General features: G+C 44.1%; 1 protein-coding gene across 1 annotated transcript in view; it reads left to right on the forward strand.

The window, feature by feature from the left end:
• The window catches only part of DPY19L1 (dpy-19 like C-mannosyltransferase 1), a 220,856-nt gene that overhangs the window by 43,195 nt on the left and 149,722 nt on the right, over positions 1-27,939 (forward strand). Inside the window, exons 6-8 of the mRNA XM_073678263.1 lie at positions 3,348-3,441; positions 17,108-17,165; positions 20,837-20,928. Coding sequence (XP_073534364.1) covers positions 3,348-3,441; positions 17,108-17,165; positions 20,837-20,928 — 244 coding nt within the window. The remainder of the gene's footprint in view (positions 1-3,347; positions 3,442-17,107; positions 17,166-20,836; positions 20,929-27,939) is intronic.

Consider the following 27,939-nt stretch of genomic DNA (forward strand, 5'->3'; position numbering starts at 1 on the left):
CCTCTTAATACAATACAAACAGTCCTCCTTCACAGACAGTATTTTAGCCCCTGTAGTATGGATGATACTCTATTAACGTATCTGCATCTATGAGCACTCCTTATTTTACTTAGTGAAGCGACCTAAATACTACCCTTCCAGAGACTAGCCCAAAAATGCCAAATGTACTCAACTCATGCAGCCTCCGCTCAGGTCCCGGTATATTCGTCTCCTGCTCTGCACAGATCACATAGATCCCTGTGATGGGGAAAGATGTCAGCGTTCTCCTCCATCACAGGAAGCTGCCTCCGAAACATAAGATGCACACACTTTTTAACAAGAGTTTTTCTTGTTAAATAATGCGTCTTATGGTCCAAAAAATACGGTGCATTCAGATATAGTGGTAATCTGCAGATAAATATTGTTTAAGCCATGCCTGGCTGACTTGATAAAGCAGCTTCTGCAGGGAGAAAATGACCTTCTATTCCTTCTGCAGCTGCTCGCTTCCAGTCATCGGGGTGCCGCCAGGAGATGTTTCAGTCACCGCTCACTATGCAGTAAGTATAGCTGTAATAACTCCACCGCAGCCTGCTCTGCACTGTATGTGCAGTGTATGTGCACAGAACATGCTGTTAATCATTGTGCCAGCAGTGTTTACAGCCATGCTTACTGTTTATTGAACAGTGACTATCGCCCCCCTGCACCACCACAATGACTCCAAGTGAGTGGCCTCAGGAAGGATAAAAGTAAATTTTCTCCCAGCAGCCGTTGCTCCATGAAGCTGGCTAGGCATGATTTAAACACTATCTGCAAATTTCCCCTATATTTGCGGGTTAATAGCATTTTTTGGAGGTGACAGGTTATCTTTAAAGAACTACTCCCATCAAAACATTAATCTTCCTTAATATATTGCAACCATCATATTATATAGCACTGTGTACTTACAGTTGCTCATTTTGCTCTTCTACCCAGCTAATTCTAATGTTTTCCATTAGGTCTATGACCTCACGTGATTAAAAACTGACTAGCTGAATCCTTGTAAGCTCTATGTAGAAACAGGAGGGCAATTTTCCCTGTCTGACTCATCAGTCACTGCAGAAGTCAATGGCAGGGTGGAGGAGCGAGCAGCTGGGTCAGGAGTTGAAGAGGGGAATGATAAATGCAGGGACAAGAGACTTCCTGTTTATACATGAAGTAGAGAAAAGAGAAGAATTAGCTGGATAGAAAGGCAAAATGAGCAATTGTAAGTACAGAGTGCTGAATAATATGATGATTGTAATACACTCCTGCTGCTGGGTTGTTGCCCTCCTACGGCCCCCTCCACGTCTCCTGGTGTACTAGCCTGTCTCCTGGTAGCACCTCCAGCCTCTGGACACTATGCTGACAGACACCGCAAACCTTCTTGCCACAGCTCGCATTGATGTGCCATCCTGGATGAGCTGCACTACCTGAGCAACTTCTGTGGGTTGTAGAGTCCGTCTTATGCTACCACGAGTGTGAAAGCACAACCAACATTCAAAAGTGACCAAAACATCAGCCAGAAAGCATTGGTACTGAGATGTGGTCTGTGGTCCCCACCTGCAGAACCACTCCTTTATTGAGGGTGTCTTGATAATTGCCAATAATTTCTATCTATTGTCTATTCCATTTGCACAACAGCATGTGAAATTGATTGTCAATTAGTGTTGCTTCCTAAGTGGACAGTTTGATTTCACAGAAGTTTGATCCACTTGGAGTTATATTCTGGTGTTTAAGTGTTCCCTTTATTCTTTTGAGCAGTGTATGTTAAGAGGATAAAAACTTTAATGGGAAAAGTGCTTCTTTAAGTTAAACAATATGAAATCCAGCATGACCATATACAGTAAAATTATATCCTGTCTGTCTAAATGAATAGAAGTTAGAAGCTCCATACACAATAGATAGGTATCAACTGAATAAAGGTTGAGCCGATTGTCGGACCGGCAGCTATCTTGCCCAACTCTCTCATAGACAGGAGTTCTCACTCTACTTCTTTGTTTTCTATGAGAGCCGTTGCTAGACTCTTCTGGCGATGGTTTATTACATCGAATACAAAAGGATCATCAGTCTGGAATCGTACATCCTGGACCTTTATCTCATCCTACAACATCTGTCTAGGGAGAGTCGGAAGACCCCCATACACATTAGACTGTTGGCAGAGACTGCTGATGTTAGTCTAAAGTACATGGGGTCCTTTGGTTTTTTGTTCACCAAATACCGGGGTCGTCTTGTTTTGACTTTTACAAATGGTAAGTTATTTCTCTTTCAGACATGAGCAATTGCCTGCATAATCTCCAAGTAAACGTAGGACGTTAAAACTTTTAGCTAATGTGGGTATGTGGGCAATACATTTATTTAGGACGGCCACCCGAGGGTCTTTTGGACTGTTATATGTCATTAAGGAATAAATTGGTGAGATCTATCCACAATCTTTTGACCCTCGAATAGGCCCACCAAATGGACTGCATGTCTCTTATAGTTGAGCAGCCCCTGTAACAATTAGGGGAATAGCCTGGTGCTGCATGGGCAATATGGGCTGGCATGAAAACTTTTATGCCATGAACATTTTCTTAGAAAACCTTTTAGTCTGCTATATCCACTCATTGGGAAGAAATGGAGTTTTCCGTTAATCCACCATTCTTACTTATGAGATGACTATAAGAGCGGCAGAGGAAAAAGTGCTACATTTATAAAAAATGCAAATCTGTTTTAGAGATACAAGACTTGTTGTAATATACAGGTTAATGTTTTAGAGCGTTGATCTGTCTTAGTTGTCTTGCTAGTCCGATTTTCCCGCTTCACATATTTTTGTGTAGAAGTCACTACTTGGTAGATGAAATTTCTTTCGTAGTTGATGAAATACGATGAGCTATGGCTACCGTCTGCATTAAACACAACTTTCACAACAAATTTGCGATCAGATTGCTGGAATTGGAAACCAAATGTGACACCGCCCAGAGTGACCAGTGGCCACACGATTTTGAAACAAAATCATGTGACCATTGTCGACTTTGGGTAGGCAGAGTTTAGGATATGTACAGCCAGCCACACTGCTGTGGGGGAGTCACCCTTATATATTTGCCAAGTGTGGCCAGCGTCATCGTCACCTGTTCTCTATCATAGTGCGTGTCAGCAGCTGCATCAGTTGTGGCCATCTGATCAGAAACCTTTTTTGAAACGATTATCCAGTTTTAGAATTATTATTTTTTTATTGCTGATACATTAATCTTTATTATATTTTTGATCTTTATTATATCTATTATCATTATATTCCTGGGATTTTAATAACATTTTTTATCCTTCCAAAAATAAAAAAATATAAAATCCAACTAAAAATAATTTCTTTTCAGGCCTTGGAGACCCTGCCTATTTTTATGTCACACTGATCTTTGTTTTGAATGGAGCCATGATGTCCTTATTCTACATTTATGGGACTTATTTAAGGTAAGCATTTTCTGCAAATCTTCACTGCGTTTTACACATATGTACAAGTTCACCTACCCTATACCTTCCTGTTCTGCTATTTATTCTTTCAAGATGCGTTTGTACAATGACTGACCATATACTGTATTTTTAGGTCTATAAGATGCACTATTTAGAAAGAAAAAATCTTAATAAAAAGGTTTAGTGCCCACGATGCAGAAATGAAGCAGAAATTTTCCTAAACATTTCTGCATCTCCTTGGCAGAAAAACGCATGTGGTTTTTGCATGCGGATTTGCCATGCTTTTTTCCAATGCATTGTATAGGCAAATCTGCATGCAGAAACGCACAAGAATTGGTCATGTCAGGATTTTTTCTGCAAGTAAAATCCGCGCAGAAAAAATCCTGACCATGTGCACAGAACTTGCAGAATGTCATAGGAAGTCATGGGATAAGGTATGCAATGTGTTTCTGGAGCGTTTATGCTCTGCAAATATGCACCAAAAAACGCACCAAAAACGCATCGCGGGCACACAGCCTTATAGTCCACAGTCAGGGGTCTCCGATCACTTCCTTAATTCGTAGACAGTGCAGTGTAGAAGATTCGTATAAAGGCAAAGGATAAGTATATTATATTCGTATCAGACTATGGCAGCCACCATAATATTTCACGTTTTAAAGGGAACCTGACAGCTGATCCACAGGCAGCATGTGCCATCCATATGAGAGACTAGTTGTCAGTTTCCCTGCTTGCTGCCCCGGAGTGACAGGTCTCTCCCAGCGTGCGTGTCTATGGAGAGATCTATCACTCAAGCGGAGCGTGCCGGGAGAATCCTCCAGTCACCCACCTGTTTGACCAGCTTACCGTGTGGCTCAGTGGTCCCAGCGGCTATTAAACTGTGCAATTCTCTGAAACTTTACAGCTTTTCAGAGTCACATATGTATGGCTGAAATCATGCAGTCATTGTCTGATACAGGATGTATCAGCTGTCAGGTTCACTTTAAAAAGGTACCAAAGACCACAACAGCTTGTAACAAAAAATTCCTTTCATTTCCTTAGACCACCAGGGAAGTTTTAATTAGTGCAAAAAATGTTTTCTCCTAAATTCTACAGTCTAGACTTGTGTTCGTTCTATAGTCAGGTGCTCATAGTCCATATATCTGCAAAGCACTTTATTGAATAATTACCATATATTGTCAATACCCCAAAAACTCATTCCAAAATGCTGGCTGCCATTGAGGAGGATTACAGGAGGGTGGAGTAGGTTATCGCTTTTTTCTCCGTCTGTCCAAATACATACTTGCATAATGGAGAGGCGGCCTTTCATGGTCGGGGTGCTGTTGGTTAATGGCAGGCACAATGCATGTTGTAGGTGAGGGAAAGCATGTTATAACAGATGAAGAGGAATTCCCCCACCCACTCTCCCACTCACAATGAGAAGGTGGCAATTTACAAAGCAGGAGAATCAGGAAACAGTTCCTAGACATTAGACTGCTCCAATTGTAGGTTTAAAGGACTATTGATATGGCTTGGTATCACCTATCCAAATTGCTGATAGCTTGGGGTCTCGTCTCTGGAACTCACACCAATCCTGAGAACAGGGCTCAGACATGTTCTGTTTATTTGGAACAACTATAGAAGATTCCTCTCCATGTATTGTCCTTGGAGTCCTGTCAGAGATGGCAGTGCTGAGCTCTCATATCTCCAGCGCTGTTCTGTGATGTAGACCGTGAGAGGAGTGGTGTCTCGCACATCATCACTTCATTCATACAAGGCACTTCAAAGTCCTGTTCTTGGGATCGATGTGGGTCCTCTGTGAGATCTCCATGCTCCTCAACATACAACTTATTAAGAGGTGATAACTTGCTATGGTGAGATTAGCTTTATAAATGGAACCTGTCCGGTGATTCAAGCTGCATGGCTCCTTTATTGTGGACATTTCTGTTCTACTCCAAGACGCTTCGATGTCTCAGAGAAAAAACTTTTAACATACAAGTTGGGGATGAGGTGGCTAGGATGACCAGTCAGACTCAGCTGGAAAGGCAAGTCTTCTTATACATCCACATAGGGAGAGACCTGTCAATCTAGGAGAAGCCTCTGATAACATACCTCCTGACTAGTCAACTTTTCTCCGGCCACCATTTTAAAGTATGTTTCCTCTGAAACACTGCAGCCTTACTGAGAACATTCCGAATAAATGATGCATGTCTAATATTACGGAGCCGGGCTGTAATTCATGCTGGCCATGGTTCAGGCAGCATGACTAAGCTCACAGGTTCCCTATACCTTCTAGAAGATGAAGGCAGCAAGACCAAGAAGGTGTACAGGTTTGGTAAGCTTTGAGGCTTTCATCTACAGCATAGACAATAGAGCAGCACGCGAGATGCTCGGCCACAACCCCTCCAGCATTCTCCAGCGAGTTTGATATCTGTGAGGTGAATAATCTCTGATTTGGGGTAAAGCAGATGATTGTGTGGCACAGGCAGCAGCCTGTAAAGGTTATCTATAGACATTTCTTACTCCAGCTGATGATTTTTCTTAGCTCGCGTGGTCTTTATTTCTGCGCACTGGCTCCAGGGAGCAGGAGGTGAAGCGTTGCCATAGGGCTTCTGTATATTCCCTGTACCTCTAAGGCTATGTTCACAGGTTGCGTTTTTGATGCATTTTTTTCCGCAGGCAAAGCCTGTTGTCTTGGCAGTAAAGAAGCCGCATCAAAAAAGCAGGTTTTGCTGAGTTTTTGCTGTGTTTTTTGTGGCGTTTTTACTGAGTTTTTGTCAGTGTTCATTTGTCTCTTGTGCATACTGATAAAGTTTAGTGCATAAAAAAATAACCTAATTCAACTTCATCCGGATTTGGCACCAAAAACGCAGCAAAACCTGACACCTGCTGTTTTTGCTGTGTTTTTGCGGCGTTTTTCCATTTCCCATTGCTTTCAATGGGTGAAAAACGCTGAAGAAAGTGACATGCATTTTGCAAAAAGGCAGCTCTTTATTAAAACAGTCAAGAAAACAATAACCAAGCGCAGTGTGCATGAGATTTCTGAAATCTCATAGACTTTGCTGGTCCTGTAAAACGCAGCTGAAAAATTTGCATAAAAAAAAACGCTGCAATAGCAATGTGTGAACACAGCCTTATTGGAGTGCACGGCTTATTCTGAAATCTACCTGCCGAGATGGGAAGACCCTTACTCCTACAGACTCCTTACCTCAGTGTCTTGGCGCTGGTTACTTGATAGTTTTTCTCACTTTTTTCTCTCTCTGGTGCTTTTGTTGCTTATACAATAGAATCATTGTGTCCTTGTGGTCCTGATGAGAGTTATAGATACATAGCCAGGCTGAACACACCGCCGTGCAGTATAAAGCAAGGCACATCTGCAGCCGGAGACTATTATGAGGCTGGAGGTCTTTTTGCTTTTGTGCTTGGCCAAAAAAATATGTTTAAGCTCTGAATAAGATCTTTTTATGTTGGTCTCCAGAAACAGCCGAGCAACCTGGGCTGTGTTGTTTCCATATCTCCCATAGAAGTGAATGTTTATTCTTCGGGCTCTTGGAAGCCGCCTGTTCTTTAGAGTTGAAAGAAAAGGAAAAATACACCAGCGTCTGAGCCGCTACAAAACCACACCGGCTTTTTCCTAAAGTGGATTTGTCTAGAAAAACCTCAGCAGCTCCATCGTCAGAACAAAGTCATCTTGTGCATATACCCTGAGCCAGGAAATAACACTTTAATTGTGCACATCAGTCTCTGCATTACATCCTCTGTGATCCACTGTGTCAGGACTTCGCATACGAGCACTATGAGGCTGCACACATGCCAAACTCTTTTTTTGCCCTGGTCCGAGTGGTCCGCGGAAAATATCGGACACCTGTTCGATTTTTATCCTAGTGCAGTCCGATTTTCACAGACTGACAAAAAAGGAAAAAGTGGAGAACATTTTTTCTTTCTCTTATTGGGTATGGTTTCAGTCCCTATTGCAGCATTTGTGGCACACCTATCTATTAACCAGGGCAGCACATCTCATTGATTGATGTCCATCCTGAGTAGATGGCCCAGTACCCAGACAAGCTGTAAACTGTCTTCTAGGCACCTTATAAGTCTCTACACCTTTGTCATCCAGCATAATGAAGTAGAATGCGCCTGGGTCACATGTCACAACAACCACACGAGAGTCCCAGGACCACGAGTGCTGACACAGCTGGAACGGCACCGGCATGGGAGGTGAGTATAGGCTTTATTATTTTATCAGGGCCAAAGATTTAGATCAAAAATGTGTTGTCTAGTAGTGGAAAACCCCTTTAATTTGTTTCTTTGACCACTCAAACTCAGGAATAATAATCCAGACTAATACTGGAATATTTCTAAACTCAGCAAAGAATACATTAGTATAGTTCATATTGTACATATTGTAACTTTTTTTTAGTTTTCCAATATGGCATTTGGTAGGCAATTTTACTTTACTGTACACATCTGCACACTGGCAAGTTTTAAAAGGAATCTGTCAGTAGGATCAACCCTCCTAAGTTGTCTATATGGGCATGTAGGTCATAGGAAGCTGAATAACATGATACCTTCATATCTGGGATCCGATATGGCGCACTCAAAATTGCAGTTTTCTCTTTGCACATTATGGTGTTTTTGTAAATTTTGCAAAATACTCTTACTTTAGTGTTGACTGCATGGTTTAGAGCAGACTGTTTGCTAAGTGACCACTAGATGGCAGCATTTTCCTGCTTAATATGCTGGATATATCCCAATGCTAATAGATGTTTCAGGATGCTGCTTTTTAATTAGTTGTGAAAATAATTTAGAATTAATCCGGAGCAAAGTGTTTCTATAGCAGGAGGTTTGGATTGCTTTCATAACTTTTCATCCATAACATATTGCTGAAACTGATTGATTATACTGCATTGACTTAAGAAATTTGTTAAATTGTGACAATTTTCTTTTAATTGACGCTGCCACTTTAATGAAAAGCATTATTTCATAATTTTTTTTATTATTTTCATTAGCATTAAAAGGGTTTTCTAACAGTAAACTATTTTTTTAGGCAATAGATTCATTAAAAATAATAAAAGAAAGCTTATTCCCCTTCCAGATGCAGCGCAGGCTGCTCTGGAAGTCACAAAACCAGAGGTCAGATGTCTAGAAGACCACATCATTGAATGTCGACTGTAGTGCTCTTCCATTCACCTGACCGCTGCAGCCAATCACAGGCTGCAGTGATTATTTGACTTCAAAACGGGAGCAGACACTACTTCTGAAGTCGTCAGAGACTTCTGGAGCAGCGTGTGCTGGATCCATGGTGGTGCTGGAAGGTAAGTATGCCTCTGAATAGTGTTTTTAATCAATCCATAACAAAAAAAAAATGTATATTTACGTTTTAGATTTTGCCATATAGATTAGCTTTTTAGTGTAATTTAGTACAGGGTTCAGTGCTTGGTCCAAGCCTTTCTGTATAATTATTGGGAATCAGTCACCAGGTTTAGATATAGCAGCATATAGAAGTGACGGAGACCCTGATTGCAGCCCCGTGTCACTTACTGGTCAGGTAGCTGTAGTTTTCTTAAAATAAAAGTTAAAAAGTTGCAGTGCAAGCGGAATACTGTGTAGACATGGAGCCTTCATATCCACAATTTTGTGTCAACTCTGCCCCCCACTGCTGATTATCAGATTTTCTGCTATGGGGGACTCAGCGGGCAATGGATGGGGCTAGTTTTGGAATCCCAAGCACTCCTTGGGACGTACACACGATATTGGAGAGCTCCTGCCTTGACTTCCACTGCAGCTATTGAACTGTGATTTCTGGAAACCTCTAGCATCTTTATTAACCAGCGATACCTTCATATAATCAAGTTCCCTTTACAATGAGCAGAAAAAAAGTTTTTGGGCTAGCTATATCAATAGCACAATAAAGTCCTGATCATCAGCCACAGCTATGTCGCCTACGGGGATATTTGTCTGCATTGAATAGGGAAGTTGAAACTTAACCCTGTAATTCATTATGGTGTACATGTACAAAATTAAAACCGCTATGCCGTATGTAAACATCATTGACAGACTGCAAGGTACCCTCTTTAAGGCTATGTGCCCACGTAGCAGATTTGATGCAGAGCGTTTTTGCCTCTCTCTAGCAGAAAAAAAACGCATGCAGATTTACATGTGTTTTTTTCTGCCAGAGAGAAGCGTTTTTACATGCTTTTTCGCATGTGTTTTTTCAAGCAGCTTTCCAAGCGATTTTAGCATCACTTGGAAAGTGCTTGACAAGTTGGTCACACTATATAAATCCATGCAAACACGATGCGTTTATCAAGCGTTTACGCTGTGGAATTTCTGCAGAGTAAATGTAGCACCCCGAGGACTCGGCTGCTACAGGGGTATTGCACCTCAGTCCAGAGGTGTGATATTCCACTCCCGGGTAAGGATGGAGTGTGGACCGGGGCTCAGTAGTCTGCATGCACCACACATACCCCATTTCCGAGGAACAGACCAACGGTGCTCCCACTAGACAGAGTGCAGGCACGACAGCTTCTGTTCCTGGCTGGAGTGGGGAGGGGGAGGAAAACCCAGTGGTGTAGGAGCAGATAGGGGTGGGTTTCTGGGCATAGGTAGGAGCCCATTGGTTGCTAGTCACCTGGGCTCACACACAGAAGGAGGTATAAAAGGTGGGCACCATCATAGAACAGAGTTCAGTCTGGTTCAGTTCAGAGGAGGAGAAGAAGACAGGAGCTCAGCCAGAGAGGGCTGACAGGGAGCTGTGGCTCAGTCTGGGCCCAGCTCCAGAGGCAAGCCTGGAGTGGAGGCCTGAGACAGCAGAAAGAGAAAGGAGAAGGAACAGAAAGGAACTGAAACAGAGGAGAAAGGAGGCAAGGAACACAAAGAAAGGCCCAGAGACACGAAGGCAGAAGGAACCCCATATTCCCAGAGGAGATACTGGGTGAAGGGTTGGCAGAGCAGGGTACCGGAACCCGAATTGGTGGAGGCGACTAATCCTCAGCCAAAACCGGAGGTCGTGACCACATCTTGGTGCGACCCCTCACTACATCCACCAGAAAGGCATACCGCATAGGGTCAGGGAGACCGGAGAGAGGTTTCACCAACAGAAGGCCCGAGGAAGCTGGACAAAGGTGGGTCACTGGTGGGGACGGCCAGTAGAAAGGAAGAGAGGGGAGCTTTCAGCCACACTCTGGACTTGCTTGGGAGTTGACAGAGTCCCTCACCTGGTGGACGCAGCACGGCTCGGGCGGTCACTGCTGGCCGAAGTGACCGGAGCAACAACTGTGAGTAAAGCTTTGGAAACTGCACCACACGTCTCTGTGATTCCTTGCCGCTCCTGCACCATTAGCACTGGGACCCTCACACCATCACTCCCATCATCTTCCACATTAGCTGCCCTGAGGCAATACTTCTCCCGTGGGGAGTCATCCCATACTCAGCTGCGCAAACAACATCAGCCTCAGCGGTCTGCAGCGCAGCGGCGGTCCCCACTGACCGCAATCCACGGGTGGTGTAGTCAGACACTTATTACCATACAAATAGACTGCCACTGGTTTGACCACCCTGGGCACGGACCGGGTCACCGCCACACGGAGACTACAACCCCCAGCATTCTACAACAGGCCCGGTTCCGGGTTCCCCAGCAGCAGCACAGGCCCAGGGGGCGCGTCAACTTTGGCGTAGTCGGCAGGATCATTACCAACCCGCCACAAGCGGGTATTGCGTGCCTGAAGAAAACTGCACATGTACCTTAAAAAGAAGTCTCCCGCCATTTCCAGAAGTTTCCCGCCGTCCGGAGTCGTTTCCCGCCATCCGGAGCCGATTCCCGCCATCAGACGCCATCTTGGACCGTTTCCCGCCATCTTCATCAGTTTTTCCCGCCCTGGCAGAGCGGACGCCATTATGTGCGCACCAAAGGACAGCAGGAAGCCACCTCCCATCGTGGGCCAGGTCCCAGAGTGGCGCCAAAGAAGGAGCCCGCCCCCACCAGCCATGAATGCAGCAGTGGAGATGTCCATCAGCGTGGGAGGGCTGCCCTTGAAACTGACTGTCACCAAGTTGCCCCAGGACCACCCCCAATGGGGGCGGGAAGTGAAGAAAACTGTGGGGCAGGGCGCGCTCTGGATCAGTCTGGACAGACCGCACCCGGGAATGGAGGAAGCGTCCAGCAGTGCCAACACCTTGGTCCGGAGCCTGCTGCAGGCCGCACCGCCAGACAGCCTAGTGGAGATCCTGGCACAGCTCCCCAGAGATCCGGAGCGTGCACAGGCTGCGCTGGAGGACTTGGACCGGAGGATGGCCCGGGCACAACAGGATGCGCTGGCCGAGTGGAGAAGGGAGATGGCCCGGCAGGCTGGAACCCGCCGGCAGGAGGCGCCACCCGCAACATGGAGCACGTCTGCCTCTGAGGATGGTGCAGGAGGGACGAAGGCCGGAGACGACGCCGCGGAGGGAGCCGCAAGGATTGAGGCAGGTAATGGGGACGTCATCACCCCGAGCCCAGCAGCCTTAAGCCTGCCCCAGCCTCCCGTCGCAGAGCCCGAAGCCCTACTCACCACACCTGTTGCTGCGCCGCCACTGCTCCCAACTAGGCCTCAAGCAGCAGGAGCCGCGGTCACGCCCCGTTCCGCGCCACACCCCTCGACCCCGGGCGCGGCAAAAGAGAAAGTACCACCGGCCTGGTCGCAAGGCCTGGTGAACCCGGGCGCCGCTGCCCCTCCAGCGCCCTCTTCCTCAACAGTGCCACCCCTAGACCCAACCAGAATTCCCCCGGCCTGGTCGCAAGGCCGAGTAACTGGGGGCGCTGCTCCCCGATCGGGGCCCGTGGTGCCACCCTTGGGCGCAGATCTCTATGCGCAATATACCAGCCCGGACGGGCTGCCCTTCGTGTGGCCACCGGAGTACGTCAACCCCCGTTTCCGGAGGGAACGGCCCCTGTGTGAGCCTCTGATCCCGGCTCCGGAGCCCGCCAAAATCGCTCCGCTTCCGCTGGAGCATGCCCAGTTTGCATGGGACCCCACCGGTGAGAATCTCATAGGGTTCACCCAGGAGACCCGGGCGGGCGCAGCCCGGCGTGAAGAGTGCTGCCGTCAACAGCTGGAGGTATTTGAAAGGGAACGGCGGGAGAGGCGAATCCGAGAAGAACAGCTGCAGGCCCGGAGCGCGGAGCAGAAGCGCAGGGCCCGACAAGATCCCCGAGCCGCCCGCGGTCCCCGAGTCAACGGGACCGTAATAAAGTTCCAGCTGGAGCATGGCTGGGGCTTTATCCGAGACCCTCGAACCCCCGGCGACGTCTTTGTCACCCGCAGGGATGTCGAGAGCCACCTGCCGGAGGGACACCGCGGACGTCATCTCTACCCGGGTGATGTGGTCACCTTCACCCGGCACAAGGGTGCCAAGGGACCGTACGCCCTCCACGTTCACAGGCTCACGGAGGAGGAACTACAGTACCGCCCAGAAACAGAGTACACCGAGGGTCCGGACGGACCTGAAGACTACCTGGAAGAACAAGGAGGACACCATTATTAGAGAATGGTAAAGTGGAACTGTATATAGTTACCCGTCGGGGTACAAGAACTGTTGTGAAATTGTTAATTGTGTGAACTGTTACCTGTGTGCCCCTAATCCCTAACCAGGCTGAGGACTGTGAGCAGCCATTCCCCTATTCCCACTGGCCGAGGACTGAGAGCGGCCATACCCTTGTACATAGTTGCGCTTCTTAAAGCGCCCCCTACTGGTTTTATACAAGAACCGCAACGTCTACCTCAAGGCGGATTAAAATGGACTGTTGCACTTTTACCTGGTCGCAGGTCGCACAGCGGCCAGAGCTCAAGAATATGTTTTGAAAATGTTTATTTGAAAATGTCTTATAATGGAAAGTTTAATATGCTGCTAAAATAGTAATGCCAAAAGTTTTATATGGTGTTTTGCAAAAAGAGTTCCAGTGGCATTAGTAGAATGTTTTATAAAAATGTTTTATACCAGTAACGTTAAAAAGAGAAGAGTGCCTCCCATAAAGGGATGAGTGAAAAGTTAATGTCTTATATATGAGTGCACTTTAAAAATTTGTATGTTTTAAATTGTCTTTGCTCTTTTCCAGCCCGAGGACGTGCTGTGATTTACCAGGGGGGAATGTAGCACCCCGAGGACTCGGCTGCTACAGGGGTATTGCACCTCAGTCCAGAGGTGTGATATTCCACTCCCGGGTAAGGATGGAGTGTGGACCGGGGCTCAGTAGTCTGCATGCACCACACACACCCCATTTCCGAGGAACAGACCAACGGTGCTCCCACTAGACAGAGTGCAGGCACGACAGCTTCTGTTCCTGGCTGGAGTGGGGAGGGGGAGGAAAACCCAGTGGTGTAGGAGCAGATAGGGGTGGGTTTCTGGGCATAGGTAGGAGCCCATTGGTTGCTAGTCACCTGGGCTCACACACAGAAGGAGGTATAAAAGGTGGGCACCATCATAGAACAGGGTTCAGTCCGGTTCAGTTCAGAGGAGGAGAAGAAGACAGGAGCTCAGCCAGAGAGGGCTGACAGGGAGCTGTGGCTCAGTCTGGGCCCAGCTCCAGAGGCAAGCCTGGAGTGGAGGCCTGAGACAGCAGAAAGAGAAAGGAGAAGGAACAGAAAGGAACTGAAACAGAGGAGAAAGGAGGCAAGGAACACAAAGAAAGGCCCAGAGACACGAAGGCAGAAGGAACCCCATATTCCCAGAGGAGATACTGGGTGAAGGTTTGGCAGAGCAGGGTACCGGAACCCGAATTGGTGGAGGCGACTAATCCTCAGCCAAAACCGGAGGTCGTGACCACATCTTGGTGCGACCCCTCACTACATCCACCAGAAAGGCATACCGCATAGGGTCAGGGAGACCGGAGAGAGGTTTCACCAACAGAAGGCCCGAGGAAGCTGGACAAAGGTGGGTCACTGGTGGGGACGGCCAGTAGAAAGGAAGAGAGGGGAGCTTTCAGCCACACTCTGGACTTGCTTGGGAGTTGACAGAGTCCCTCACCTGGTGGACGCAGCACGGCTCGGGCGGTCACTGCTGGCCGAAGTGACCGGAGCAACAACTGTGAGTAAAGCTTTGGAAACTGCACCACACGTCTCTGTGATTCCTTGCCGCTCCTGCACCATTAGCACTGGGACCCTCACACCATCACTCCCATCATCTTCCACATTAGCTGCCCTGAGGCAATACTTCTCCCGTGGGGAGTCATCCCATACTCAGCTGCGCAAACAACATCAGCCTCAGCGGTCTGCAGCGCAGCGGCGGTCCCCACTGACCGCAATCCACGGGTGGCGTAGTAGGACACTTATTACCATACAAATAGACTGCCACTGGTTTGACCACCCTGGGCACGGACCGGGTCACCGCCACACGGAGACTACAACCCCCAGCATTCTACAACAGGCCCGGTTCCGGGTTCCCCAGCAGCAGCACAGGCCCAGGGGGCGCGTCATAAACGCTTGGGAAACTCTTGGTAAACCTTCCCCCATGGTCTCCAATGCATTTCCGCACTTTCAATGCCCATGCTGCGTATTTTTCCGCAGCATTTATGCTGCGCTCAAAAATACGCAGCATGTCCATTAATTTTGCGGACACGCAACGTAATCGCCGCCATTGACTTGCATTAGAACACGCCAATTCCGCAAGACTGCATCTGTACTTGCATAATTGGCGCGTTCTAATGTGCGGATGGTACCCGGGTGTGGAGGAGAGGAGACTCTTCTCCAGACCTGGGTACCATAGAATCTGTAAAAAAAAAGAATTTAAAATAAAAAATAAAGTTTATACTCACCTTCCGATGTCTTCCCGGTGTTTTGTCCACGCTGTCCGGTCTCTTGCAATGTTCGCGCTGTTGTGAAGGACCTGCCATGACGTCACTGAGTCATGTGACCCATCACATGACTCAATGACGTCACCGCAGGTCCTTCACACCACCGCAAGCAATGCAAGAGACCGGACGCAGCAGAGATGACACCGGGAAGACACCGGAAGGTAAGTATAATCTTTTTTTTTTATTTTTTACCATTCTTATTCTTTTTTTAACTATTACTTGGTCACACTATATAAATCCATGCTGGTTGCATGGATTTATATAGTGTGACCAAGTTGTCAAGCACTTTTCCAAGTGATGCTAAAATCGCTTGGAAAACTGCTTGAAAAAACACATGCGAAAACGCTTCTCTCTGGCAGAAAAAACGCATGTAAATCTGCATGCGTTTTTTTCTGCCAGAGAGAGGCAAACACGCTCTGCATCAAATCTGCTTCATTTCCACATGTCCTCTCCCGGAAAAACGCTTGCGGAATTTGGAAAGCGTTTTTCGCACGTTTTAGAAGGGTTTGGGACATGCGGAATTGCCTTGCGTTTTTTTATTGCATTGACAAGGCAATTCCGCATGCGTAAATGCAAAATTAATGGACATGCTGCGGATTTTTGAGCACATCAAAAACGCTGTGGAAAAATCCGCAGAATGGTCATTGAAATTGCGGATTCTCATTAGAGGCCATGGGGGAAGGTTTACCAAGCGTTTCACAAGCGTATACGCTGCGGAAATTCCGCAGCATATACGCTTGTAAAACGCTACGTGGGCACATACCCTAACAGCTAGGATTAAAGAAATCTCTGATACCAGTCATTTTGCCTATAGTTTCTATCCTATACTTCTATATAAATTGATCCATTGCTGAATACAGATTTGCAGACAGATTTGAGCAGCTTTTGAGTGAATGATTAGAACAGGAGAAAAAAGGTGACCGATGAGTGGAAAAAGAGGCATTTTTTCTGCAACATGATAATATAACAGTTTCTGATCTTGACTTGTACTCTTAATAAAAATAGTAAAGTGCAATTTCTGTTTCAGGCCCAAAATAGACCAGAACTCAAAGGGTATAGTGCTAGGTCTTGAATTGTCTATACTCCTTAATGACCATCAATATTATTAATCTACAGTTGCCTATTTTCATTGTATTGGTCTGTGTCCGTTTTGACAGATTTTTTTTCCACTCCTTTTATAATTCAAATTGAAAAGTCAAAATAAGGGGAAAAAATCAATTAGTCAGTGTGGTTACACGCAGGGATCTGTATTTATTGTGTTGATAACATTTCCTCTGGAGGTGCATAATGCTTTTTAGTTATGATGGATTATTAAAGTTGTTGGCCACCAATGGACACCAGCTTAAAGGGGTTGTCTGCTCTCTGTGACTGCAGACTTGTGAATCCTCACAGCGCGCACACAGCGCACTGTGAGGATTCTCAATTCTCCGGTGTCAGCATTGGGAAACAGTCAATATGAGGCCGGGAGGTGACATCGGAGAATCCTCGCAGTGCTTGAGGATTCACAAGTCTACAGTCACATGTAGTGATCAGACATTTAGTGACTGCAGACTTGTATTTTAAGAACAGACAGCCTCTATAAGCAATTCAGGACCCAAATTAAAATAAAAACAATGTATACTCACCACCTGCAGCTCCACCGTTCCATCGCTGTTGGCGCCACTGTTCTTGGTGACGATTGGATATTGTGTCAATTTCCGGCTGCAACCAGTGAGCGTCCGCTGATACAACAGTGTCACTACATCACCGGGAACAGCGGAGCCGACATCGCTGGAATAGCGTCGCTGCAGGAGGCGAGTATACATTGTTTTTATTTTGGACAGCACCATTCTGAAATAATGATTTATTCTGTTACTGTTGCAGTGGGAGTCGCCTTGGTGGATGTATCACAGTCCTATGCTTCTTTTATAACCATGGTGAAGTGAGTATGTTACCTTATAGTTCTAAGATAATATATATTAGGCTAAATTCCTTATTTTTTTTCCTTTAAAATACTGAATGCTATTCTACCACTTTAAGATTAAAAACAAAACTTGCTAAATAGAACTTTCTGGACCATAGCATATTGATTTGCATTGTACACCAGAAAATGAGCAATCTGAAGCATGTAAAGACCTTTTTTTAATTGAATAGTTGATTATGACAACCAAAGTCCTACTTTCACTTCACGTTCAGTTTTTAAAAACTTTCCAATATGCTCTGCGTATATCTAATAGTGTTCACTTTTGAGCGAATATTACAGCTGAGCTTAACCCCAAACAGTTGTTTCTACCTTCCCAATTGATATAGTGTATAAAGTCTTCTACATCACTAAAGTGCTGTTGACCAATACCTTTACTTGCCCACTAGATGGCACTGATTGCATTGATATGTGTCTTGGTAAACTACTGATTCAGATCTGTTTTGAACATTATAAGCAAATAAAATGTTATGAAATGTGTATTATTATACGTTATGCCAAAAAAAAAATATTCTTACCTCTGTGATTAAGACTAACCTCTGTCAAAATGATTAAGAAGCATTATTAAATGGGTTACATAGGTTGAATCAAGTTCAACCTTCCTCCACCAATTCTACATTTTGTCACTAATTTAACTGTAACCCACAATGTTATGTGTATCGAGGAAATCGCCCAGCCCCTTTTTGAAAGTGGTTATAGTGTCTGCCATTGCTACCTATTTTGGTAGGGCAATCCACAGTCTGACTGTAAAGAACCCTTTCCTGTTTAGCTGTCGGAATCGCCTTTCTTCCACCGGTAATGAGTCCCCTGGTCCTTAGTATGGTCTTTGGAAGGAATAAGTCATGTGCTAGTCCTTTGTACTGACCACACATATACAGTTATATGAAAAAGTTTGGGCACCCCTATTAATCTTAAGCTTAATGTTTTATAAAAATTGGTGTTTTTGCAACAGCTATTTCAGTTTGATATATGTAATAACTGTTGGACACAGTAATGTTTCTGCCTTGAAATGAGGTTTATTGTAATAACAGAAAATGTGCAATCTGCATTCAAACAAAATTTGACAGGTGCATAAGTATGGGCACCCTTATCATTTTCTTGTTTTAAATACTCCTACCTACTTTTTACTGACTTACTAAAGCACTTTTTTTGGTTTTGTAACCTAATTGAGCTTTGAACTTCATAGCCAGGTGTATGCAATCATGAGAAAAGCTACTTAAAGTGGCCACTTGCAAGTTGTTCTCCTGTTTGAATCTCCTCTGAAGAGTGGCATCATGGGCTCCTCAAAACAACTGTCAAATGATCTGAAAACAAAGATTATTCAACATAGTTGTTCAGGGGAAGGATACAAAAAGCTGTCTCAGAGATTTAACCTGTCAGTTTCCACTGTGAGGAACATAGTAAGGAAATGGAAGAACACAGGGACAGTTCTTGTTAAGGCCAGAAGTGGCAGGCCAAGAAAAACATCAGAAAGGCAGAGAAGAAGAATGGTGAGATCAGTCAAGGACAATCCTCAGACCACCTCCAGAGAGCTGCAGCATCAACTTGCTGCAGATGGTGTCACTGTGCATCGGTCAACTATACAACGCACTTTGCATAAGGAGAAGCTGTATGGGAGAGTGATGCGAAAGAAGCCGTTTCTGCAAGCACGACACAAACAGAGTCAGCTGAGGTATGCAAAAGCACATTTGGAGAAGCCAATTTCTTTTTGGAAGAAGGTCCTGTGGACTGATGAAACCAAGATTGAGTTGTTTGGTCATACAAAAAGGCGTTATGCATGGCGGCAAAAAAACACAGCATTCCAAGAAAAACACTTGCTACCCACAGTAAAATTTGGTGGAGGTTCCATCATGCTTTGGGGCTGTGTGGCCAATGCCGGCACCGGGAATCTTGTTAAAGTTGAGGGACGCATGGATTCCACTCAGTATCAGCAGATTCTTGACAATAATGTTCAAGAATCAGTGACAAAGTTGAAGTTACGCAGGGGATGGATCTTTCAGCAAGACAATGATCCAAAACACCGCTCCAAATCTACTCAGGCATTCATGCAGAGGAACAATTACAATGTTCTGGAATGGCCATCCCAGTCCCCAGACCTGAATATCATTGAACATCTGTGGGATCATTTGAAGAGGTCTGTCCATGCTCGGCGACCATCAAACTTAACTGAACTGGAATTGTTTTGTAAAGAGGAATGGTCAAAAATACCTTCATCCAGGATCCAAGAACTCATTAAAAGCTACAGGAAGTGACTAGAGGCTGTTATTTTTGCAAAAGGAGCATCTACTAAATATTAATGTCACTTTTCTGGTGAGGTGCCCATACTTATGCACCTGTCAAATTTTGTTTGAATGCAGATTGCACATTTTCTGTTAGTAAATAAACCTCATTTCAAGGCAGAAACATTACTGTGTCCAACAGTTATTACATATATCAAACTGAAATAGCTGTTGCAAAAACACCAATTTTTATAAAACATTAAGCTTAAGATTAATAGGGGTGCCCAAACTTTTTCATATAACTGTATTTATACATGTAAATGAGATCTCCTCTAATGCGTCTTTTTCTCTAAACTAAACAAGCCCAACTTTTCGAACCTCACATCTTATGAGAGGCCTTCCATCCCTTGTAATAATCTAGTTGCCCGCTTCTGAACTGACTCTAAATTCTGAATATAGTTTTTAAATTGTGGAGCCCAAAACTGGATCCGATATTCCAGATGTGGCCTCACCAGTGATTTATAAAGGGGTAACAATACGTTGAGAAATACAGGATTTTATCTCTCTTTTTATACATCCCAATATCTTATTTGCTTTTGCAGTTGCTGCTTGACATTGAGTACTGCTGCTCAGCTTACTTGTAACCAGAAAACCCAAGTCCTTCTCCTGTTTTGTAGTCCCGAGTAAACTCCCATTTAATGTGTATGCAGCAATAGGATTACTCCGTCCTAGGTGGTTAAAAAAAAAAATACAACCGATATAACAAAATAACCATGATTCCGTTAAAACGGTCCGTGACTGCCATGTCCTGTAATTGACTGCTGCAGTCATGTACCTTGTAGAATAAAGACCAGAATCACTGCCGGAACATCAGTTCTGGATTGCCAGAAGTAAAAAAGGGGAGTATAGGATTGCAAAATCAGATTAAGCGTATATGCACATGGCATCTTTTTCAGGCTTGCATCTGGAGCCTGCCTGAAAAAGCAGCACAAAAGCTTCCATCCATAAATGAACATTATGCACAGCAATGTAAAAACGACATTGCTGTGAACATGTTTTGTCTTATATCACAACTTTTAACCTCATTGGGGTTTAGAAACCCTGAAGCGGTTAAAAGAGGTGACATGCTTATTTTTCTGCTTTTGGAAGTAAAAGATGCCACTGGTGAATCTGCTGCAAGAAAGACAGAAAAACTGCTGGTGAGGCCTCTGCAGGAATCAACAGTCGTCACTTTCAAAAGCGGCTTCACCTGGAAGAACTCGGCGTGTGCACCTGCGTTCTAAACTTTTGAAACAGATCATTTTGGTAGACGCGAGCGAGAAGTGCTTTACGTCGTAAAATGTCATTTGTTTTTCTCAAATGTCCATTTCAATAAAGTAATAATAATAAATAATAATGTGGTTTTTTTTCTAGAGCACAAGAGTAATGTGGACTCCACCTCTTCGTGAAAGTTTTTCGTATCCCTTCCTTGTTCTTCAGATGTCCCTTTTAACATACATCCTAAGGTATTCTCCTTTTCACTTTTTGTTTGAGAAAATGGGACAGAACCTTTTATATTTTTGGCGTATGTAGTACACCAGATGCGCGATAACTTGGTGATCAGTGGATGTCTGACCGCTTGAACCTGCACTGATAGGTAAAATGGGGAACTTCTGTTCCCAATCTAAAAATCTAAAATGGAGCAGCAGCTTGTAATTCCGCCCACTTCTCTATTCATTCTCTATGGTCTTTCCAGAAAAAGGTGAGCGCAGCATTTGGCAGCCCAAAGGGAAAGAATGAAGGTGCTGTCGAGCATAAACACTACCACTCCACTCTAACAGGGATAGAAGCAGGTCTAAGCCATCAAACCCCTATCAATCAATAAATTATCATCTATACTGTGTGTGAATTTTCACCAGACAACCACTTTAAATTTTGGAGGCAAGTACCATGTGATAGATTTATAAACTTTTGGTCAACCACTTTAAAGGGGTTGTCCACTATGTTGATATTGATGACCTCATTTTTTAATAGGTCTTCAATATCAGATCATTGGGGATCTGACACTCAGCACCTCCACCGATCAGCAGTTACCAGCAGAGCGGACAGATGTAAACAGTGTACAGAGCGAAACAACGCAGTTCTGTACAGTGCGTTGTGGCCGCACCTGTGTGCTGCAGATCAGATTCTATTCATAGGACACTGCATATTTTCCGCTCCTGGGTACTGTAGATCAGATTCTGTTCATAGGACACTGCATATTTTCCACTCCTGGGTACTGCAGATCAGATTCTATTCATAGGACACTGTTTATTGGCCGCTGCTGGGTACTGCAGATCAGATTCTATTCATAGGACACTACTTATTGGCCACTCCTGGGTACTGCAGATCAGATTCTATTCATAGGACACTGTTTATTGGCTGCTGCTGGGTACTGCAGATCAGATTCTATTCATAGGACACTGTTTATTGGCTGCTGATGGGTACTGCAGATCAGATTCTATTCATAGGACACTGTTTATTGGCTGCTGATGGGTACTGAAGATCAGATTCTATTCATAGGATACTGTTTATTGGCTGCTGCTGGGTACGGCAGATCAGATTCTATTCATAGGACACTACTTATTGGCTGCTCCTGGGTACTGCAGATCAGATTCTATTCATAGGACACTGTTTATTGGGCCGCTCCTGGGTACTGCAGATCAGATTCTATTCATAGGACACTGCACATTTTCCACTCCTGGGTACTGCAGATCAGATTCTATTCATAGGACACTGTTTATTGGCCGCTGCTGGGTACTGCAGATCAGATTCTATTCATAGGACACTACTTATTGGCCGCTCCTGGGTACGGCAGATCAGATTCTATTCATAGGACACTGTTTATTGGCTGCTGATGGGTACTGCAGATCAGATTCTATTCATAGGACACTGTTTATTGGCTGCTGATGGGTACTGAAGATCAGATTCTATTCATAGGACACTGTTTATTGGCCGCTGCTGGGTACGGCAGATCAGATTCTATTCATAGGACACTGCTTATTGGCTGCTCCTGGGTACTGCAGATCAGATTCTATTCATAGGACCCTGCATATTTTCCGCTCCTGGGTACTGCAGTTACCAGCAGAGCGGACAGATGTAAACAGTGTACAGAGCGAAACAGCGCAGTTCTGTACAGTGCGTTGTGGCCGCACCTGTGTGCTGCAGATCAGATTCAGGACACTGCTTATTGGCTGCTGATGGGTACTGCAGATCAGATTCTATTCATAGGACACTGTTTATTGGCTGCTGCTGAGTACTGCAGATCAGATTCTATTCATAGGACACTGTTTATTGGCTGCTGCTCGGTGCTGCAGATCAGATTCTATTCATAGGACACTGCTTATTGGGCCGCTCCTGGGTACTGCAGATCAGATTCTATTCATAGGACTCTGCTTATTGGCTGCTCCTGGGCACTGCAGATCAGATTCTATTCATAGGACACTGTTTATTGGCTGCTGCTGGGTACTGCAGATCAGATTCTATTCATAGGACTCTGCTTATTGGCTGCTCCTGGGTACTGCAGATCAGATTCTATTCATAGGACACTGCATATTTTCCGCTCCTGGGTACTGCAGATCAGATTCTATTCATAGGACACTGCATATTTTCCGCTCCTGGGTACTGCAGATCAGATTCTATTCATAGGGCACTGCTTATTGGCCGCTGCTGGGTACTGCAGATCAGATTCTATTCATAGGACACTGCTTATTGGCCGCTCCTGGGTACTGCAGATCAGATTCTATTCATAGGACACTGTTTATTGGCTGCTGCTGGGTACTGCAGATCAGATTCTATTCATAGGACACTGTTTATTGGCTGCTGATGGGTACTGAAGATCAGATTCTATTCATAGGACACTGTTTATTGGCCGCTGCTGGGTACGGCAGATCAGATTCTATTCATAGGACACTGTTTATTGGCTACTCCTGAGTACTGTAGACCAGATTCAATTCATATGACACTGTTTATTGGACGCTGCTTGGTACTGCAGATCAGATTCTATTCATAGGACAGAGCTTATTGCCCGCTCCTGAGTACTGCAGATCAGATTTTATTCATACGACACTGTTTTACCCGCTCCTTAGTACTGCAGATCAAATTCAATTCATAGGACATTGCTTATTGGCTGCTGCTGAGTACTGCAGATCAGATTCTATTCATAGGACACTGTTTATTGGCTGCTGCTGGGTACGGCAGATCAGATTCTATTCATAGGACACTGCTTATTGGCTACTCCTGAGTATTGTAGACCAGATTCTATTCATAAGAAATTGTTTATTTTCCGCCCCTGTGTACTGCAGATCAGATTCTATTCATAGGACATTGTTTATTGGACGCTGCTTGGTACTGGAGATCAGATTCTATTCATAGGACACTGCTTATTGGCTGCTGATGGGTACTGCAGATCAGATTCTATTCATATGACACTGTATATTGGCTGCTCCTGGAGACTGCAGATAAGATTTTATTCATATGACACTGTATATTGGCTGCTCCTGGGTACTGCAGATCAGATTCTATTCATAGGACATTATTTATTGGCTGCTGATTGGTACTGCAGATCAGATTCTATTCATAGGACAGAGCTTATTGCCCGCTCCTGAGTACTGCAGATCAGATTTTATTCATACGACACTGTTTTACCCGCTCCTTAGTACTGCAGATCAAATTATATTCATAGGACATTGCTTATTGGCTGCTGCTGGGCACTGCAGATCAGATTCTATTCATAGGACACTGTTTATTGGCTGCTGCTGGGTACTGCAGATCAGATTCTATTCATAGGACACTGTTTATTGGCTGCTGCTGGGCACTGCAGATCAGATTTTATTCATAGGACTCTGCTTATTGGCCGCTCCGGAGTACTGCAGATCAGATTTTATTCATAGGACACTTTTGATTGGCCTCTTCTGCTTACTGCGGCTTAATTCCTATTCACATGTGGTGTTTTGCTCTGTATGCGGTTTACATCTGGCCTCTGCTGGAGCTGGTAACAGCTAATCTGATATCGATGACCTATACTGTATCTTTATTAACCTAAAACTGGAAAACTCCTTTAATAGGATATCATCCACATGCTTTAATTGAGCTGCTTTTGCAGACTGAATTATTTAGACCTGAACATTCTTTGTACTTTTTCTTAACGTTAAGCTTCTATAAATTTGAAAAGTTCAGCAGTAAATGCCCTACTAATTTTACTTAGCAAATTTGCAACCACAGCAACCAAAGATTCGCTTACTTAGTCGCAAGTTTTACTTTACTTAGTGAAGTATTGCTTTACATGAGCACATTAGTAATTGTCTGTGATTGTCACGCCGTGTCTGCGGAAAGTGTGACAAGTGTCGGAATTGCAGAAGCAGACATATTCTGCGCTACTTTCAGCATGACTACACAATTACTAATTTTAATCTTAAAAATCTATTTTCACACTTGACGGAATCTAGGGCAGAAACTGAACTGGAATGATAATGTTTTCTGATAGTTTGGGCTTTTAGAACTTGTTTGAAGCTTCATCCGTGTTTAGCTACAAATTTAATGTTTGTAGTTTTTTTTTTGCTTCATCCTTAATTAGTCATTGGGGGATACACAGACACAGCGGCATATGCAGCAGATTACATGGTTCAAACCTGCTCAGATTTTTTGTATGGACATAGCTATCGGGCATTGTTGTTCTTTTGATAATTTCCATGCTAGAAATGGCAACTTTTGCTCTTATTTTGCATGTACAGCTCCAGGAATTAATAGTGCTTTAAGATAAATAATAATGTATTGTAGATTCACACGAGGAAGTGGATGACTGTTCCTGTGTCTAGAGCCCTTCATGGAGCACCTTGTTAAATACATTTTTGTTTGCTATGGTATGTCTTCAACCCCTTCGAACATATGGGTTTAACTGGGCGTCCACTCCCTCCACATGTGTCTGATACTGGATATATTAAAGGGAACCTGTCACCTATCAGCCCTGTGTTACAGCATTCTGGAATGCTGTATATATGTTTCCAAGCTGCTCTGCAAAATTAAAAAAAAAAAGGCCTTTTATTATACTTGCCTACTTGGGGCGGTCCGGTCCAATGGGCGTCGCTGGTCTTCATCCGGCGCCTCTTTTTTTTCTTACGATCGCCATTCTCCTTCTGTGCTTTGTGTGGATGAAGCGTCCTATGTCATCCATACAATGTTGCCCATTGTTCTCCTGCTCAGGCGCACTTCTGTCTGCCATGCTGAGGGTAGAGAAAAGTATCGTAGTGGGCATGCACTGGCGCTCTTTGGCCTTTCAACAGGGCAGAAGGATGTGCGCCTGCGCAGGAGCGCGATAGGAGACACTGTGTGTGCGAGATAAATAATATAATTTATTAATAGATTGCTATAGATTCAGATTGCTAAAAAGATTATCCAGGATTTTCTTTTTAAAACTATGCGCCTGAAAACTAACAGGCAGGTAGTTGCCTCTGTCAGCAACACAACTACCTGCCCGTTGTACCTGGTTTCCGCACAGAACGATCACTGACCGGTAAAGTGATTCAGCTGCTCCTTGTCAATAGATGGATGTAAACGCCATCATGTAAAAGAAAAAAATCAACTCTTTATTAGATACTTATTAAAAACACATACTCATTAAAAGGGGAAAAAACTAGCAGAATAAATTCATCCAGATATCATATACAAGGTATTTCCACTAGGAGGAGCTATTGCACCATCTCAATAGGCACAAGATATATGTACACCAATAAAAGAATAAATATAATAAAGCTAGTAGAGCAACAAAGCACAGGCGTTCTGTAATAGTATAGTACAGTAAAATATTACACTCCCTAATTCAAGAATCACAAATCCATGTCACAGTGACATAACCTTCAGTAGTAGGTGAAACGCACTTTGCCATGTGGTTTCAACAAGTGCCTTCCATAGTGCAGAGTGGCAAAATCTCATATATATATATATATATATATATATATATATATATATATATTTACATATACATATACATACATACATACATACACATATATATATATATATATATATATATATCTACATACATATATACATATATATATATATATATGTAGGTAAGTATACACAAGGTGCTATAGTGAAAAGAAACATGGTAGATTAACTAGTATATGACCTGAATGAATCACAATCCCCTGGAAGAAGCTACCGCGAAATGCGCGTCGGGTCCAGTGATTCATTCAGGTCATATGCTAATTATTCTAACTTGTATACCTGTATATATGAGATTTTGCCACATGCTAGTCACATTGTAAAACAAGAAAAAAAAAGACCCCTTAAAAATTCAATGATGTATTTTATTTATTTTTTGAGAAGAGGGGGGGGGGGTTGTTAAAATACAATAGAAAGGGTCTTTTTTTATTTATTAAATTTTTTTTTCTTAGTTTCACTTCAGGACGCAAAAAACTTTGTTTATTGGTGTGATGCACTTCAATATCCCTGTAGTGTATTACATTTGTAGGTTTCACACGGACATATAGGCTATTACACCCTGCTTGTAATAGGGCCTAATAGACTAACTTAGATGGGAGATTTGAAGGTCATTGTTTATCCTCCTACTGTCATGGCAACCATCAGCACTCTACGATCACGTCGCTGGGTGCCTATGGGATACCTAGGGAGCTCCCTCCTTCTGCTTACCATTCAGATGCCACTGTTACTAATGACAGTAGAGGGTTAAATGGCTGCGATTGGTGCTATCACTGATGTTGGCAGTAGCAGCTGTAAGATACTGCTGACACCCGCTCCACACGGTCTATCCTCTGATCTCTCACTAACCAAAGTCTAGAGTATAGACAGAGCCATGAATCTGAGTGGGTGATTGGCACGCGATCGGGATCTGAACCAGTCAGTCTCAATGACGTCTCCAGGACCCGAGCCGCTTGATCTGATCATGGAGATGACTGGGAAGACTGGAATACCCGTAAATCTCCCACTGTAAATTTATGGCAGAGCTGCATAATCCCCAGCAAGCTCTAACGTTTATTTATCATTAATGGTCATGAACCAGTTTAAAGGGGTCTTCTGTTAAAAACATTCTGGGTAAATATAATATGGTAAAGTAGCAAAAAAAGATAAAGCTAGCCTGTTAAATTCCCGGCCACTCCAGTGGCGATGCTTCAGTGGTACCCGGTGGACACTGTTTGCATTGGAATAGTGATGATGTGAGCAGTAGTAGCGTTGTATTATAATGAATAGCAATAAATAGCTTACCCTAGTTCTAGCACAGAAATACCACCCCTGCTTGATGTAGTATGTGATATGATATTGTCAAAGCATAACATTCTCCAGCCAATTCGGAATAAAATAATACCATAATCTTTATTTGAGCAGATTAAAAATGTTCAAGGTACAGTCTTCTCTGCCATGAACTTAAGCTTATTAAGCCTAGCTAGAAGCAGGGTCTAAAAGGCTACCTGTCTGCATAATACTGACAGACATAACACATTGCACTAGATAAGTCCACTTGTGGGACCAATTAATAT

The sequence above is a fragment of the Phyllobates terribilis genome, unplaced genomic scaffold (genome assembly GCF_046119375.1).
Source record: "Phyllobates terribilis strain yellow unplaced genomic scaffold, ASM4611937v1 Scaffold_4__5_contigs__length_816908805, whole genome shotgun sequence".
In the NCBI taxonomy this organism is placed as follows: Eukaryota; Metazoa; Chordata; class Amphibia; order Anura; family Dendrobatidae; genus Phyllobates; species Phyllobates terribilis.